Source organism: Melospiza georgiana, chromosome 3 (genome assembly GCF_028018845.1).
Source record: "Melospiza georgiana isolate bMelGeo1 chromosome 3, bMelGeo1.pri, whole genome shotgun sequence".
Taxonomy (NCBI): Eukaryota; Metazoa; Chordata; class Aves; order Passeriformes; family Passerellidae; genus Melospiza; species Melospiza georgiana.
In genome coordinates, this window is record NC_080432.1 from 54,247,690 (window position 1) to 54,267,586 (window position 19,897).

General features: G+C 36.8%; 1 protein-coding gene across 1 annotated transcript in view; it reads right to left on the reverse strand.

The window, feature by feature from the left end:
* Positions 1 to 19,897, reverse strand: part of WDR27 (WD repeat domain 27) — a 90,333-nt gene that overhangs the window by 46,975 nt on the left and 23,461 nt on the right. Inside the window, exons 19-22 of the mRNA XM_058020644.1 lie at positions 18,205 to 18,302; positions 17,776 to 17,897; positions 12,482 to 12,579; positions 3,269 to 3,371 (exon numbers count right to left, since the gene is read on the reverse strand). Of these exons, the coding sequence (XP_057876627.1) occupies positions 3,269 to 3,371; positions 12,482 to 12,579; positions 17,776 to 17,897; positions 18,205 to 18,302 (421 nt within the window). The remainder of the gene's footprint in view (positions 1 to 3,268; positions 3,372 to 12,481; positions 12,580 to 17,775; positions 17,898 to 18,204; positions 18,303 to 19,897) is intronic.

The window sequence follows — 19,897 nt, forward strand, 5'->3', positions numbered from 1 at the left end:
TAAGAACCAAATTGCTTTATCCTATCTCCTGCTACTCCTTTCAATGATGATGCCCTATGGGCTACTGCTTCAAGCTTCACAGTTGGAAGGTGCCTTCACAGTTGGAAGGCATAAATTTAATCTTGAATTTAAAATGTGTTTCAAAGACAGTGTTGTAAGCAAAATCCTAGGCTTTGTTGAAAAGTGCAAAAAGAAAAGGGAAGATAATTTCGTACGTTACCCATGTGATTTTTGTTATTCATGCAGCAACCTGCTATGCTGAAAAACTTCTGGGTTTGTGATATGGGTCAGTCTGTGTGAGCTATGAACACAGGCATTGAGATTTTGCATGGACAGAGAGTTTTATGTTAGAAAATCCAATTTCAGCATGAGGGTCAAAATGTGCCTCTTAGAGTCTACAGTTCAAAGAGAGCTAGTAAGAACGAGTCTGAAAGCAATTAAAGAGACAAATATTTATTTCTTCATTTCTGGAAACTTGGAATTTATTCATAGAGCCCTAAGGTCTTCAAAGACAAAAATTAAGTGGCTAATTAGACATAAAGTAAAACAGCTAACTAGAACTACATAGCATAGAAAGAAAATGAGGTTTTTTTATTATAAAAAGTAGCATTTCACACTGTCCAGATATCTTCTTACACTAAGACTGCTTTAGTCAACAGTTCTGTACAGAGTCCAGCAAAATGGAAATCTAAACCCAATTAAGGTATATTAAGGTCCAACATCCTTGACAATATTGATAGTTAGAAACCTGAGATTGTCCACTTGTAAAATGGTTAGAAATTACAATATTATGTATATTCAGTTAAGCAAAAGTCAACTAAATTCTCTTGTAACCTTAAGCTATTTAGGATGCAGAGAAGATTTGATATTAGAAGTATTAGCCTTTTATATTTGCTAGTCACAACTAATTACAGAAAGGACAATCACAGTCCAAAACCAGGATTCTGGTTACCTGTTTATCAGACCATCAGGTCCTACACAGGTCTTGGTATAGGTTCTCTTAAGGAAGTTGGAGTAATCAGTTGGGGAAACACTTTCAACCCCAATTTACAGTATCTACAAGTCTCACTCTAACATGCACCAGAGCAGTTCACATAAAACCATGTGGCCACTTCAGCCACACAGAAGCTACATCAAGCTCTTATATAAAACAGGTCATACACCCTCAAAGTAGAAAAAAAGGCAGACAGAATTTTCATCCCTTTTTTTGTAATAACATACTTTGGGTTGCTGTTCTATGTCCTGTAGCAATGTGATTTTGCTATTATTCATTGTATACAAAATATTCCTCTTTGTTAAATGTTTCAGATATTGTGAAATACAAAAAGCAGTTTAGGGTCAATGTCTCTCAATTGTATTCCAATTATGCCTTTTTTGGCTTTAATTTCAATCACATTTGTTAACCACAGTAAACTCCAAGATGACTGAAGATGCAGTTGCTTCTCAATGGAAAGGTACATAACCTATTTCCAGAATGCTCTTTTTGAAGATAATGCTTTGTGTCCACACTGCTGATTTTTTCATGTAGCTTATTCCAATAGACATTCATTCATATAATCTTCAGAAATATGTGACTCCTTGATACTCTTAAAACTGTCCCAGTCACACATTAAGCCATCTGTCAGGATGCTATTAGTGGAGAAATATGAATGGACTATTCAGTGCAGCATTCAATTTTCTGTTTCAAAAGAAAGCACAAAAGTATATCCAGCCTCAACACTTCAAAGGGAAGCTTTCTAAAAAAATGCCTCAAAACTGCATTTTGTCCTAACAGTACAGTATAAGCAAGAGTCCAAAACTCAGTTTTCCTGAGGGGACAAGAAGAACAATGAAAGTTCTCTACAGACACAGGACACAAATTATGCAAAATTCCAACCCAGGAGCCAGACTAAAAAGTATTGCCTGGCACTGTGCCTACCAGGGACCACATGCCAACTGGAGCAGGATGCATGCCAGCTATTCAGCTTCCTTTGATGACCCACCATGTGCCAAGAATTTGGAGTTAAGACAAAATCATGCTGTCTTTCTTTTCTTGAATCAGCACTAATTCCAAACAAATACCTTAGTGCAAAAGCGAAGACAAAAAGGTCTTGTGACTGCACCTATTTTTATACAACTCAAAAGCAACTTTAGTTAGTAGCCTCAAATGAATATATTACTATATCATATATATCGTGATCTGAGATTAATATTAGATGCATTTCTTCACAGGCAAAACAAAAAGCCCTTCTTTTGTACTGCAAGCTACATTTTGAAATGCTATTTACCAGAAACTTGAAAAATATGTTTTATCATGAAAATGTCAAGAACACAACACCAATTGCCAAACATCCATCAATCTGCCAATAAAATCTCTAACCTTCACACATTATTTGAGCCAGTATTTCAAAACTAGCCAGAAGAGTAAATTCCTCTTCTGAATCTGAATTTGACCAGAAACTGTGTCATGTTCTGATGATTAACCTAGAAATACCTAAAATAAATTTCAACAGCATTCCTACCCAGCTGTTTTGAAAGGATGTATTTGCAATGAGCCCGACCTCAGTCCAGTTTCAAAGGCCTATAGTACAAGTTAGCAATCTTCCATCTCTTCACAAACAGCAAGAAAAACATTTTGCTGACATTGCAAGCATACTGAGTTAAAATTAGGTGCAAACTCAAAAAAGTATCAATACACATTTATTCAGGATTCATCTCTAAATAATTAAATAATTAAATTTTATTGACATTGATTCAGAAGAGAAACTGTCTAGGGAGAAAATACACACACAAAGAGTCTGGAAAGTACTAATTCCAGTTGAATGACTTCTCATTTTTTATTAAGCTGATAGGTTCATTGGCTCATGGCTTTCTAGCCATACTAAAAGATTCATCACCCTGTATTTGGGAGCTTCAGTAAATTAATTTGTATTTGTTACAGAGTTCCTATGGGTCAGATATATATACAACACATAAAGCTGTGCTACAGGAAACACCATTCTCCTCATCTTTGATGGCACATGACAATTCAGAGTCAAATATTATGGAAACCTATAGAAACAATCTTTTAACAATTACTTTGAGTGCTAAGATTTAGCTGCTCTGGGATTTTTTGGACAAAATAATCATGAATCATTTGTAACTGCTACATGTTAATGGACTATACAGAAGTATCATAGGTTCCAGTAATCCATATTAAGATGAATCCTAGAATCCTCTGAAAAGACTCTTTTAGATACAATGAGTAGGTCCTGTTGTTTAGGAGGAAAAATAAGCAAAAACTACTTACGTATTTGTCATCTGACCCACTGGCTATAAAGCGTCCACAGGGAGACACTGCAATTCCACATGGATAGCAGCGGCTACTGTGCCCTTCAAAACGACGTTCACACCTACAGAGAAGTTCCAGTGTTATTAACCCCAACTAAAAATTACCTCTTTTACTGCCATTTTCATGAAATCCTCCTGGTATCACAGTTTTCTCAGTCTACAAATTAACTATGGCAAATCCACAAATAAAGTTTTAAATATATTGGCAGTAGGATTTTGTCAAAACTGGAAGATATTGAAGAAAGAACATGAATGACTAAAAATCAAATGAACAGACAAAACTGCCCCAGGACAATGACCAATCCCATGCTTTGGCCTTGTTTAGTTTACAGGGATAGAAACATGATTACTAATTAGAGAGGAGGAGCTGTGATGCCTATCGGTTAGCTAAGGGGAAGGTGTTGTGAAAGTCTGCTCCATGAAGATTTATAAATCTCCCTCAAGTTATTTATATCAAATGAAGACGCAGTATGTGGAATTATGGCATAAATAATTATTGCTTGTTTTTCTTACACCCAAATCTGAATATTTCATCTTTGTTGCCTATTTACATTTCTATCCCATTAATTTATTGTATATGGTAAGTCAAGGAAGACAATTGTCGCAGACATTTTTCACAGAAATCCTTTCTTTCAGATTTCTGCATCTTCTGGGAAGCAAGGGCCCCAGAAAGAGAATGTAAACAATTGTTATCAGCTGCTGTGAAATGCAATAGGATGCACCTGTGATTGGTTCATGTTCCCATGTTTATAATTAAGAGCCAATCACAGGGCAAGCTCTCTGGAACACAGGGACAGAGAATTCTCTTGTTTTTAGATTCTTTTCTATTCTATTCTTAGCTTAGCTTAGCAGCCTCTGCAACTTCTCTCTTTATTCTTTCTAGTATAGTTATAATGTATTATATATCATATATCAATAAATCCAGCCTTCTGATCAAGAAACAAGATTCTCGTCTCTCTCACCCCAAGCGACCTCCTCAGGTTGCTGTAATAGACAATTTTCAAACATTCCAAAGTCAAAAATCTCTCTCTCTCTATCTCTCTCTCGCTCTCTCTGTTTTATAACTGTAGATAACTTCTTACCTATCTGTAGGGATGGATTTAAAATTAATGCAAGGAATTAATTTCTTACTTTTCATGTTAATATTGCAAGAAGCATTGTAGAGTAAGTTTTAAATAGCTGAGCACACTTGGGCCATTTACAAATAATAATGTTTTTAATGAGTTGAAGATTAATATCCACCTAAAAAGCACCACATGCTTGTAAAGAACCATGATAGCTTTGCAGTCAGCACAAAACTAATATTAAAAAGATATTATTTAGTGTTTTCCTTGATATGAAAAGATATTTTAATACAAGTTTCAACACCATTCAGACCTGTGATTTACATATGCATACCTCATTTCAGAAGTTTATTTTTTATAACTTTGAGGAATTATTTTAAAACAGACATATAATAACCTATATTCTTCTTTTGTCTGTATTATGATTACTGTCAACCTACTCTTCTCACAAAACAAATTCACATGCTTCACCATAATGCAGATGTCATATTTTTTTTTTTTTTTATGTATGCTAGGTCCAGGAACAAATTTGAAATAGTAAAACATGCTGCCAACTCCTGTGACATACACATTTTCCTGGCCAGTGAAATCACAGAAGCTAAGTAAATTCAGTCGACAGAACCTATGTGCAGAAAGCTCTAAATTTTTATACCATATTGTTCTGTTGTAGACACACATGTATGTGTAAGAATGTACTAAATGCCAAGCTGGTTTCACCCAGGTAAAACAGACATACTTAAACAAAAACACTACTTTGTGACAGATCTAATTGCTATCACTTCTTAAAGCATAAAAGAGACACATTTGAATGCATGAAAATACACCATTTTATAGAGCCTAACTCTGAACTTTACTGTATTCTGTATAACAAAACTACTGGTATTAACAGACCTTTTGAGCATACAGTAACCAGACACTTCAGACAAGTTCTATCCTGAAACTGCTAAAATAACCCAACTTAAGAGAACACTACAATTCAAGAGAAGCAACTTATGAAGATAGCCAATTACTTTGACTAAGATGTAGAAACAATTTGCAACTTCCTTTTTTCCCAAGAATATTGAGAGACTTTCAGTAACCAATGGCCACATGTGGTCTATTGACTAACCTGCCTCTGTTCAAGCTCCCTATTTACAGCAAAGGAGAACACTAGCTACCTCAGTCTCCGCAGTATTTTCTTCCTCAGTTATGCATCCACACAACATTATTCATTGTGTAGAGTAAACTCATACAACTTAGCCTCAAGTCTCAGTTGCTATGTTTGCAAATTTCAGGGAAATTTTTTTTTCTAACTGCCTTTTCATAGAGAATTTGAAGAGAAAAATTCTCTTTAACCTTATACTTGTGAGATACAACAGCAACATCTGAAAGAAATTTCTTCATGAGAAAAATAAGCAAAATTTATATCCATTGTCCCTTTCAAAGGTGTCTTCAGGTTCACCATTCTTCCTTAAGTAGAGGACTGGTCATCAGGACTACTTCTAAATGTTTAAGACCTCATTGTCAGGGCCTGTAAAAGATAATTTCCTCAATGGGATCTTCTTCACAGAAGAGACTCCTAACAAAACACTGCAAAAAAACATCCTTTCAAAAGAAACACCTCAGTATTTGTGACCAATAACTCAAATATTTCAGCTATAAATAGAGCCACAAGAACTAACAGGATTCTATGGTTTTCACTGATGTTTTCTCTGCTATACAACAGCAGTATAAAGCAATGTCTCGGTCAAAGGATAGTGCCCTTTTCCTTGTGCTAGTGCAGCTGCAGTAATAACCAATACCCTGTATTCTATTTTCATAATTGTTTTCTTATTCAACTTTTCTATTATATCAGGATATATGTTCCATTACAGGTTCAGCTACTTCCCCAACCTCTCAAAATCCTACACACATTTAAATAAAAAAAAAACTGATTCCAATTAAACTTCCCACAGAATTAAGTAGAAATTTTGTTACACAATCTATTAACTCCAGATATCTACAGGTATCACAGCAATGGGGAAAAAAGTGGACAAAAAAATCATAGCATTATTAGAAAGATACTATGTGTATGATCTTAACATATTTTAGGGATTGTCTTCTTTCAGGCTTTTTTTTTTATTTCTATTTTTTTTAAAGTAGCAACAGGTGGTGATCCAAATTATTTTGGACATTGCAGGTTTTACGTGGCCAGCTGGCATGCTCTCCAGCCTCCTAAGAATGCTTTTCTGGTCAGAGCTTTCCAGGGGTTACCATGACAAACATCTGGTAATTGCATGGGACAGCAAACAGCCAAGTTTTCCCTATGTTCTTCATTGTACATCTTTTAGTCTACATTCCAAAATATGTATCTTTTTATGTTGCAAAAAAACTTGAATAATATTAGAAAAAAAAGTACTATTTTTTCTGTCTTTGGAAGAGAAAGACACTGGAATGTGTGTCTGCTTATAAATAAGAGAATACTCTCACAAAGAAGTCTATTTCATTCTACTTGATGCATTAAAAAAAAACCTGCAAACAAAAGTTTGTGTTTTGGTTTTTTTCTTAAACCACTTTCATTTATAATGTTACTTTGTGCCAGTGCTCTGATATTTGTCCACAGACTCTTCAGTACCAGCGATCTACTGAGGCTCTGCAAAATGTGAGTCTAATTTGACAGTAGGAGTAGCAGCCACCTTAGATGTACTGAACAGGTGGGTTTAATTTCATTATTCCAACACCAAACCCTTCACATAGGAGCTCCTGATGTTTTCAACATAGCATCCAGCAGGGACCACATTCCTGTGTTCCTCATCCTCTATACTTTCATGCACCTCCAGTCCCAAACTTGGAGTAACTCCAGACACTTTTATTCCTCAGAATCCAGATAACTAGACTCAAAAGCTACAAGGGAAAAAAAATGGCAAACCATGGGATCCTCATGTTCAGAAGAAACCAAGAAGCAACTAAATTTGAGTATGTATATATTTGTATCTTGCTTAGGATTATGTCAAGCAACTAGTTCACAGTGAAGATGCAAATTGAGAAGTATCTCAAAATTCAAATTGCATGTCTGATTCTACGGTCTCAAAGTGCAAATGTGAGAAAAAGTATGAGATGAGTTCCCTGTGGCTGTGGGAATTCTGCTAAAATACATTGCCAGCGGAGCTTATGATCACAAGCTCCTCCGGCACAGCATCATAACACTATTTGGAGATCATAACATAGTGGCACAGCATTATAACACTATTTGGAGATTTTTCCCTAATGTCTAATACTATCTTCATACTACTGGTAGATTCTTTCAGAGCCTGAAGGAAGGTCAAACTGATTTTCTATGGGATCATACATCAAAGCATTATTGTGCAGCTGAGTATTCAGCTGAAGCAATTCAGTATGTGCAGGTAGTTCAATATTCCTCAAATCTTCACTGCAGTCCAATAAGCACCCACTGCCTTTTTTGGTTTTTTTTCAGGAGATGAAAAATGGCTGTTTCAGTAGCAAACAGCATAGTTCAACAGCTGAACTTCCATTTCTCAGCTGATCAGAGTGCAAGTCAGAGGCAGGCAGCTCCCACCAACACAGGTGTTAGTGGATGGGGTATGGGGAGCTCTTCCTAATACCTTGTCCCTGCTAGTCTTATTACCTGCAACAGTGATCTAGCACCTACTACATCCACCTCCTCACACTACCACAGCAGCATCCCAGACTTCCAAACTGGGCTGTACTAACTCTTCCCTGCTCTCTCTATTTCTGGCAGCATAGCACAATTGTCCCTTTCCTGCCTTTTAAATTAATTTTCAATTCCAACTATTATTGTACATCTTGCTGTCTTAGTCAATATCACATCAGCTCCCCCAGCAAGTTTCCCATACCCTATTTCTTCTGTGGAAAGTAAAGAAAAAATGCTATTTTCATAGAATCACAAAGTGACATCATGGTTGAGGTTGTTAGGCAACTTTGGAGTCATCTTATCGAACCTCAGTGCTCACACAGAACCAGTGTGGCCTCACCAGTGCTAAACAGAGTGGAGGTATCACCTCCCACAGCCTGCTGGCAACACTCCTCCTGATACCGCCCAGGACATCATATGCCTTCTTTGCCTCAAGGGCACATTTCTGGCTCATGTTCATCTTGGTCTCCTTTCTGCAAAGCTGTTTTCCACCTAGTTGCCCACCTCAGCATATATTGGTGCCTGGGGGTTGCATTTGGTGCCAAGAGGACTTTGCACTTCCCCTTGCTGAACTTCAGATGGCTTCTGCCAGCTCATTTCTACAGACTTCTACAGCCTGAAGCAAGGAGCAGAGTTCATGGGTGGGATTCCAAGGCTGCTCAGGGCAATTAAGGCCCAGTGAAGCAGTGAGGGTCCTCACAGTGCACCTGGTTACTTGACTAAATATACATTTGAAAATCTGATGTCAAGCCAGGTCACACAATTATTGGCACAAAGAAGGATGAAGCTTTATTGCATGATGGCTTTAGCCATAATTTACTGATGAGCAGGGAAGGTCCACATCAATGTCTAAAAGCTTTATAGGGGGTCTGAAATCTACCTGGAATTTTCTGATATATCTGGCCTCTGTGGCTTAAAGGACTCATCAACTTGTGTCATTCCAATCCAGACTTTTCTGAGATATTAAATTTAATTGGTGGAGACAACAGGTATGGCTGAGTATAAATCAATGCCAGATTCCTGACTTCAGTAAGAGTAGCAATGTCTCCAAAATACATTCAATACACACAGCAGTATGAGAAAGGATGGTAACGTTTCTTGTGTCTTACAGATGAATGAGTCTACAAGGTTTCATCACAAAGAACTCTTCAACTCCTTCAAAAATGTAAGAATGTATTAACTTTTTGCACCTCCTGATCATTAAATGCTTTTCTGAGTCTTTTTTGGGAATTTTTGGGAATCCTGAACCTGGTGAACATCTCATTCAGATTTCCACAGCATCTCAGCCTAACTCTTGTGTTTACTGCTTTCACCTTGGACACAAGAGAAAGTAATTTTACTTGTTTTCCAAGAGGTCATTCTTTTAGACAATATAGACTGAAATTGCTCTTCAAAATTTCTTGGAAGTTGGTCAAAGGTCATTATCTTACTCTAAACTATCTATTCATATGGTCTCATAGTTCAATATCCTAACCTGGAAGAAGAGTAGCCATATTTTTCTTCTTCCAAGAAAAAGTATTTTCCTTGCCTTTTTATTCCTAAATCTGCTTTGTAGATCATCTGGAGCTTTTCCTAGCTTTAGTTATAAATGAGGAGAATGCAGGAGAATTATAAAAAATATTCAAAATCTTCAGATGAAACTTTACAAATCCATGCATTTCAAAGCAAATGGAGCAGGAGTCTGAGTAAATCCAAAAGCCACTAGCAGTGTCCAAGATTCCCTCATTCATTGGCAAGATGACCTGGCTGCGTGAGGTTGGCTGACAACATCAGAAAGTTAAAATGTCTTTTCTTGTACCACCTTCAGAGGAACCCATGAGACATTCTGGCACTCTCTGAAGGAATCTTGGAATTCCTCCAGATCATCAATAGTGAAAGAGACAGACAAATTCACAGCTTTATCCAAAAAATACGATGAGAATTGAATTTGCTAAATAATTTCACCAAATTCAAGAACATAAGAAAAGTTAAATGAATTTTCATTGGAAAAAAATCGTAATTTGATAAGACAGGTTGAATAGCAAAATTTTTGTAGAACTCAAAGCAAAAATATTCATATATTCAAAATTTATAAAGGTGTAGAGCAGGTTAACCTGTTTGAAGATTTAATCTGTGCAGAACAAAAAAGAACCAGAGCATCCTGCTATGATTCCACAGTCAATTCTGAAGAAAGGAATGCATGTCATATGAAAACGAACCACCATCAAAGAAACTGAATAAAAAATCTCCTAAGAGTCCAAGGGAATTGTGCAGTTATTCTGCAAATTATTTCCCATGCTTTCAACAGCAGCTTTGAAGAGCGCTGTGCTAAAGGGATTTTTCCTCCTTATTTAATCAAAATGTTGTACTTAACAGAATTTTTAAATAAATTAACAATGGATAGATTCTCAAGGGCAACAAACAGATTAAAGAAAATCAAAATAATTTTCACTGTGGACAGCTAGGGAAAATATTTAGAACAAAATCAACAAAAAATTAAGTGGAGATCTTGGACTTAGTGTTACTATCCACAACCCCGCAAACAATATAAATGAGAAGGTGGACTTTCCTTTGCTATATTGCAAGAACACTGGACAAAGATTTCATTAAACAAACCCTATTCTGGTAAACCCAATGGAAAAACAAAGGCAGGTCATTCCAGGGGGACTGGAAACAGTTGTTGATGCACCAACTTTACAAATCAACAACTTTAAGAGATTAAAGGTACTGGCCCACCATAAGGTTGCTTAGGAACTAATCTCTCCTGTAAGTACTCAAAAGTGCAAGGGGATGGACCGGATTTGATTGGACAAAATCTATGAACAAGAAAAACAAAAAAAAAAAAAACCAAAAGTGTTCAGTGTGTGTAACTATAGTAGAACTAACACTTCAGCAGAGACTTGCTCCAAGTTCAAACAGACCTTTCCAAACCTAGACATTTAAAATTTATTTATGTGAGAAACACCTGGTGAACACATAGGAAAAATTGAACAGTTTTACTCCTTTTGAGAACTCAGGAACAGATTTTAAAATATAGAAGGCTCAGTCTCTGGTCTGAGCAATGGCAGAAAATTTCATTTTAAAAAATGTGGTTTGTCTTTTTTTCCTTGAAAATTGCTAACAAGAGAAAAACAATTATTTATTTTTTTCTATTTCTTCTCCACAAGAGTTTATACTACTGATCACTGTGTAATGTGTAACAAACACACACATACACATAGTGCCTCACAAGCACCCTTAAAATATCTGTCATTAAGGACTTGAACTACTTTTTTGAAGCTTGGCTAATAGAACACAGTGGATACTAGAATACACTGACCTAGCCAAATTAAATATACAGCAAGAACATACATAAATTTGCTCCTTCTTCTCAAGACATATTCATTTAATTGATTGCCCAGATTTTACACTTTAACTACTTTACCATTCACTGACTTTACTTATATTAGTATTTAGAAACAAAGAGACAGATAAGTGATCTGTGAAAAGCTTTCTACTTTTTCATTACTCTTCAGCAACACAGTCTGAGCAGCTTATTAGAAAAACATAAGAAGGTAACATATTCCAACCCAGCAGTTTCTAGTTTCATTACTTTCTGGCATTGAGTGAAGGTAATACAGCAATGATTTTGAAAAGAACACATATGCCCCCTATAGATTTAATGTATTCTTACCACAGAAAGATGGAAATAAATGAAAGGTTTATTAAGCATTGCCCAAATAGAAAATTCAGTACTAGAAAAATTATATGACATCTTTCCATAGCTATGTTTACATACACAGAAAGCAAATAGGAAAGTGTTCTTCGAAGCAAAACATCCTCCTGCCCAACCCCCTTTTCTTTTAAACATAATTCTTTTGGCCTCCACAACAGAGCTTGCCCCAGGTATTACTTCTCCTGAGCAATGTTCCCTCCTTGATGTTCTATTCATTTGTCCCAAGGTTTTCTCAAAATTGAAAGGTGTTTAGAAACAGTGTAGCATTTAATTCTGAGTTTATGGTAATGTGTCATGCAAACTTATAGTGCTACATTTATGGTTTTAAAAATGTTGCGGCAATTGGCTTATATTTTAAAAGATAGATCATAGATTTTACTTATTTTAGCAGTAATGGCGTGCTGTTTTGGAAATACCATTAGCATTCAGTTCAGGGCACCATTTTATATATATATATATATATATATATATATATATATATATATATATATATATATATATGATTAGATCTACAAATGTGGGTAAACATAGATGATAAATCATAAATATTTAATGGCTTCCACATAACTAACTAACTATAATTGAGGAATGAGCATTTTGCTTGGTCTCTAAAAACTAGTAAACTTCAATTAACCTGTAGTTCTGATTCCACATCAAAATTTCTACTGGTATATGACAGCAAGTATGAATTCTGAATAAAGATAAAGCATATAAAGATAAAGCGTTAGCAAGATAAAGATAAAGATAAAGCTTTTTATTCCAAGGTACCTAATTAACTCTTACCTCAGTGTTCTTAAATCCCACAGTTTGATGCCATCACCTGCAGCTGTGGTCAGAAAAAGGTTGTAAGCTTCAGGTTGCTGAGTGCTGTAGGATGATCCCTGTAAAACAATAAATCAGTTTCAGGTAACTATTCTCTATGGCATTAATTATTTATAGAATCATAGAATATCTTGAGATGAAAGAGATCCATGGGAATCATCAAGTGCAGCTCCCTGCTCCTTGCAGAATTATGCCATATGATTAAGAGCATTGTCCAGATGCTCCTTGAGCTCTGAAAAGCTTGGTGTTGGGACCAAGTTGGGACTGGGGAACCCAGTCCAGTGACCATCCATCCTCTCAGTGGATAATTTAGTCCATCTAAGAAACAAACAGTAAATATTTGTTAGATTATGTGAAAAAAAGCTTGTCTGCACACATGCAAAGGAGCAAAGAGGAAGAGCATGCAAAGAGCATGCAGAGGAAGTCCCATAACCCAGTCAGAGAAATGGAGCATGGCCTCGGCTCCTCCCAGTGCTGTCCCAGGACTGCCGTGAGCCCTTTGGTCCAGGGGTGACACCCACCAGGACAGTCAGTGAGACAAGTTATCTGGGGCATCTCGCAGACTGATGGGGATTGCTAAAATCGGGGTATGGGATCCATTATGTGAAGCAGGGGAAGATCTTTTTGTGATTGCACAAGACATTATGGGATGTTTAGGGAAGAAAACAAGGGCAGTGAAAGGGAAGGAGCAAAGGTTACTTCAACAATTAATTATAAGACATTTTTAGCCTTGGGCTAAATGTCCAATTCCATTGACTTCAGTAGCAATTGCATTCATTCATGACAAGGCTAATTTTGGCTTCATACTTTTAAATAATTAAATCCAGTTTTAAACCTCTGATAATTTAACATCCACATTGGCAAATCCCAGCCTTTTTTCTGGCTAAATACTTCTTTCTCCAGGGAATCAGATTGAAACAGTTAAAACACTTTCTTTCCTTTCCTTACCATTCACTTTCTTGATTTGGCTGAACACATCACAGAAACCTCAAGGTAATTTCCTGCAATCAGTATTTGACTGCCAGGAATCTCCTATTCATTATGAAAGCTGGTGCATAGCTTGCTCTAAGAGATTTATTAGAATGTACTGTGCAACACATTTCCCAACAAAGTCTACACAGTCTCACATTAGGTCTGTATAACTAAATAAAAGAGTAAAGCAAAAGACAAAGACAGTAGTAGTCCAAAGGACAGTATTCATTAAAAGTTACTGAGCACCCTTTTTTGTGCCTTTGAAATATTTGGTCACCAACCCTTGACTCAGCCAGCACTGGTCACAAGAATCCAAAACAAGATGTTCTAAAGACACATACACATTTACTTTGTGCATTACTCCTTTACTATAGAATACACAGAATACAGGGAAAAACTAAAGCTAGGAAGTGCAGTCCATTTGTACCTTCTCTGCCCTGAAATTTTGTCAGCAATATACTTTATTAATACATATACTTGTATCTTCAAACGACATTGAATACTGAATATTGATATAAAAGAAAAGAAACTATATACTTGTTGGGATAATATGCGAGCTGAATTTTATTTATCACTTTGTGTTTTTATAGCCCATCAATTTATGATAATCTATTATTTATGAGAATCTGATGCAGAAAGTAGCAAAATCCCACACATTCTTGAAACTATGCTTTCATTCTGATACACAAATCCCTTTCTTCTGCCCCATCAGCCTCCTCATCCACCACTATAATCCCTTCTCAGCTTCTCTCTAGATTAACTACATTGCAACCTGTCATGGTTTGGGCCTGGCATAGAGCCAGTGCCCCCATGAGAATACCCTCTCCCTGGTGTCTGCTGTGAGATGTGACCAGGAATAAGCAAAGCAGGTTCCAGCTTAGAAATAAAGAAAACTTTATTACCTAAACTACAAGAGAAGAAGGAAAAACTATAAGAGAAAAAATTGAAAACCTTACAAAAAAGACTTTCCTCCTCCCCACCACCAAAATTTCCCAATCCGATACATTCCCCCCAATCACCAACTGCCCAGTCTGGCACCACCCTTTAGAATACTCAAACTTCAGTCCATGAAGAGGAGAGGAGTCCTTCTTGCACCATAGGCTTCCCCTGGAAACACGCTGAAACCTCGTGTGCTTCCATGTCACTCAGCACCACTCAGAAAGTCCTTTTGCCGTTTGTGACATCTTCCTTCCATGCCCAGTGCTCTCACCACTGTGCATGGACCAGAGCTGCTTTTAGGGTTGTCTTTTAAGGATGCCTTGTCTCACTCCAAAAAGGCACAGTCTCTGCTTTGGGACATCTGTCCCTCCCATTTTTTTCCAACCCCTGGAGCCGAGGGGTCCCCACAATGAACCCTCCTGGTTCTGAGGCACTGCCTCCCCCTAAGTGCAGTCTCTGTGTCACAGGAATAAACTGAGTCTATGGCTACACAAGAAAAGTCCAGCCAAAAGGCCACTCCAATCATCTCTCTCCCCACTCAGCCAGGCTTCTCCACGTCCTTCGGGCCTAGTTCTTGGTTATCTCATTTCCTATCTTCCTTCTTATTCAGCTCCGAGGAGGATCAGCATTTTTGCAAGGTCCCAATCATGAAAGAAAGGGGTAAAACATTTCAGTCTCTGTCTGTCCCAGAGCTCCGGCACTCCCACACTCCCTGCTGCTCCGGCCGGCACCTCCTCGCTGCATTCCCCCCCCTTTTCCTCCTGGGCTGGCTGCTATCAAATTCAGATGCCGGCTCTCCCTTTCTCTCTCCTGGGGGGGAATGGCTGCCCGATGTCTCTTGGGGCTCCTCCACCCTTCCATCCTCAAGGGCCTCCTCAGCCCCCATCTCTGTCCAGGCCCAGGCCTACCACATGGCTGCCCCTCCCCCGCCCAGCAGCAGCAGCTGGACGGGGGAAGGGAGATCCGACCTCCTTCCCTCCAAGTCCCAAGAGAGCCTCCCAGGGCCGAAGCTCTGCTTTTAACCCCTGCGTGTTCTCGGAGGTGTGTCCAAACCCCACTGGCCACATCAGGTGCCAATCCATTGGTTTGACCACGGCATCCCAGAATTCCCACTTCTTCCTGGTCAAACCACCACATAAGAGTTAGCCTCAAGAAGGATACGGTTCTATAGAATCTCACTTTCCTTCATTAATTCCTTATAAGCACCATTTATGTCATCCAAGGAGTGCAGCTGGCTTACGCTAAAGGCATATAACAATAGATATATAAGAAAGCACTCTGTACCTTCTGGTGATCTTATACTTTTGCCAACATTGTAACTATGGTTAGGAAAAAGTTAACTGACTGAAACTTCAGAGTTACCCATTACATTTTTCACTCTTCACATCAAGTAGACTTCCTAACTAATGGACCAATGAATTTTGAAACAAAAGTGTCTGAATAGAAAATTGAAAATTTTGCTGTTTCTGTGCAAATGAGTGTACTCTAGAACTGTGCTAGCAGAACACAATACCATCCAAATATTTGTGGCTCACAATGACAGTTTTTTGTTCAAAAAATATGTTTTGCATCATTAAAAAGGCATTATTAACACTAAAGCTCTGAATCTTTGTGATCTGATCTCAAATTGCCATCTATTTTGATATCTCATATGTTCCTAAACTCTAAGACAAGAAGATGATTTTGATATGTTATTCAATTCATTTTACTATGTCTCTTAAAATTCAGTATAAAAAGCAATGGACTGTTATGACAATCTTAATCAAAACACTAAAGGCTGAGATTAATTTCATACACACTGGCAACCGCAAACAATCTCTAGAACAGATCAAAAGAAAAATTTAAAATCTAAGTCATTACAAGGCAAATTATATATACTTGTTTCAGCTGTTTTTGTCTAAAATCAAATATAAGAGAACATCATGCTGATCATCTAGGCTTCCAGGATATCCTATGTATTTTATGATTTGCTAACAGGTTCTCCAACATGTAATTGGAACATAATTTCCCTATAATCTATCACAACCTCAAAATAGATTTGGTTTTTCATTAATTTAAAGAGTAAATTTTATGATTATGCCCACTTAACCATTATCCAAGTGGAATCACAAAAGAGTCTTGGAACATGAGAACTGATTTGCATGAATCTAAAGAAGAAAATGCAGTTCAAGAATATATATACTGCAATCACAAATGAGTATGTAGTCCACACAATGAGACTAGGAATAATCCAAAGGATAGCCTTCATAAATTTTGGGGTGTAGGCACTGGATCTTCAGAATGAACTGTTTCTCTCCACAGGTTTGTTTCCATTGAATCGTGTCTCATCACTAGAGAACCTTAGATTCCAGTGTGTTTCATACTTTGAACATGATGTAGTTTGCACACAGCATTCTGCACATTTTTATAAGTCTAATTTGCTGTAATAGTTTTAAACTACCCAATGTAATAAAATAGTTTATGTGTAATTTTCCTATTGACTTCTCTAAAATACTAGTTTTATATAACTGAAAAAATAGAGAACTTTGATGTATAATTGTCCCCCAAAATGGTCAGTTTTCTTTGCTCTACCACATAGGATTTTTTCCCAAATGAGTACTTGCCCACAACTTTAGAGTTTTTCTTGATTAAATAACCTGAAGGCACTAAGCTGACCCAGCGAAAAGAAAAGCCAGAACTTTAAACCTATATGTGTTAAAAACAGTACTGAAATAGTTAGCACAATTTTAAGTGTTTTACCAGATCACATCTATAAGGAAAACCCACAAAGAGTTCTACAACAGTAATAACAAGGATTGTTTTAAACCCACAGAAGCAAGGACTTTCCAACTGGGAATGAAGCACCACATTCAACCAGACCTAACACAGCAGGCATTCCAGAACATATGCTACCATAAAAACTACAAACATTCAAATCAGTCTTCAAGGAAAAAAAAGAAGAGCAAGGATGAGGGGTTTTAAGTCATAGTACTGAGAAATTATTTTTTATTGCTGCTTCCAAAGTTTCAGAATAAATCACACGGTGTCAGATTGAGCTTCAGAAGAGAACACTTACATAAGGAAAAATTCCTGTTGAACTACAGTAATGCATTTTAGCACAAGTAAGGCAAAAGATAATAAACACTTCTCTAATAGCAAGATGATTCAATCAGTCCAACTGCTCCCTCCTTTACACTAGAGAACAAATGAAATCTGTATGGACCTATCACACAGACTCATGTTCTTGCCCTTCCTCCCCAACATATAAAAACTTACTGATTACTACCAATTCTACTTTTAGCCTCTGTCTTCTTTGTTGATGATGTCATAGTGGTATTAGAAATAAAATTCAATAAAGAATGTACCTTATTTTGGCAGATCTGATGGACTGATCTAACATGAGCTTCCTGTATCACTGCTGTGCTGCAGCCTGCATTGAGGTCAAAAACTTCCAACGCTCGGTTGCTGCCAGCTGTAAGTACAATATCTGTACAGTTCTCTGTGTTAAAGTTAAACTTATTCAAAGGTAAAAAAAAACCATATAAACAGATTAAAAATACAGATAAATAAACATATATATAAACTCTGTTGTATTTATTGCTCTATGAGCAACAACAAAACTCTTACAGCACTAAAAATTTATGTCTAAGGATGAAGTTCAACATCACAAAAAATTACAAGTTTTTGCTCCAATAGAAAAGGAGTAGTAATTCATCAAATGCTACTTACTTTAGCTGATGTCCATGTCATTAAGTCCAAGGAACTATCAAAAAAATAAGAAATACAAAGGATACAAGAATAGAACTCATTTACTGCTGAAAGGCTGGTAATCTCCATTGCTGAAGTCATGGGAAATTTCTGTACCAATTTGCAAACACTCCTCTGTTTGTATCTGCAAAGAATATCAAATCAATGCTTCTGTTAATGAAATTAGTTACGATTTGTTAACACCCACCCACTGGAACCACAAATCAAAATGCTTTCTTTCATTATTAAAAATTAAAGTGACAGATCTTTTGCCTTATTGTTGAACTCCGTTAAAAACTTAGTAACCAAACTCATTTAGATGAAAAACAACTCATGATATTCATATACAGAAGACTGATTTTCCATCTACATGAAACTGAAATGTATGTATACTGAAAATGTTGAAGAGATTAAAGTCTGTCAAGTACCTATGTTCAGAAAGCAGATATGCCACGGGTTTCAGTGTACCATTTAATGTGCTGATGATAGGGCAATCAGGAGGAAAATGAAGAGAAAACAGTGAGGAAAGAATGAAAACAGTGAGGAAAAAATAATTTCCATTTAGACGGGAGGAGAATAAGGGACTGATCACACAGTACCAAAGAAATTTTGCTTCCCAAGAAACACAAAACATTTTAGGGTCCTGTGGGTTACCTGCCAGTTCCATGCAGAGGTGGCAAACATGCCAAAAACTCTAAAATGGCTTCAGACTTTTTTATTAGACAACAAAAAAATGCATTGTAATTCAATATAATTAGAAATTTCTGTTTACTGAAATATATCCACATAGGCAACATGGATCTATTCTTATAGTAAACAGAAAACAACACTCCATGGATATGGATATGTGGGGCAAGAAGAGTGTGATTTTCATAGAAGTCACCTGAGGAATACAGAGTCAATAACAACTGTACTGGGTCTGGCTGGGATGGAGTTAATTTTCTTCATAGTGGCTTGTATGGTGCTGTTTTTTAGACTTGAGGTCAAAATAGCATTGATAACACACCGGGGTTTTAGCCATTGCTGGACACTGTCTGCACAGTGTTAAAGTAACTCCTGTGTAACAGTTAATATCACACTTGCATTTTAGCACATCTGTCTAATGAAAGTGCAAAAGTCCATGCATGATGTGCTATAGGAATCATTACTGTTTCTTTCCAACAATGCTAAAAGTTTGCAAAACTGAGATCATTTGACAAAAGCAATATGGTTGTCAGCCAGATCTGTTCAAAAGAAAAATGCTTAGTGACTTGGTTTTTGCCTTTCATTGTTATTCTCTAACAATGATCTGCTGATCTTTTCAGATGGACATCAGAACCACTTTAGTATGGATGGTGAAGCAAAAGATAATAAATATACAGTGTTTTTCAATTTGATCCAAGAATCTTTTGTAGTTTCCACAAGTACTTTATTCAAATAAACTAAAAAATAAACTGTACTAGACTTCAAGAGCAAATGATTTATTTCTATTTTTGTGTAAATCTACCCAAGCTAACTTTAAAGAAGCCAACTGATAAAATGGGTACAATCTAATGAAGGCAGCATGAAGTTTCTTCTGGTACAATTTACCATGCTGAAAGAAGCTGATTAAAACAGTTAAGATTTTCCTAAATGCAAGAACAATTGTTTGAATTGGCTGAAATACCTTTCTTCTACACTGCAGACTACTACACAGATAAATACCTCACAGGGCATGACATGGGTACAATTACACATAGAAAGAAAATCAACCAAGAATAA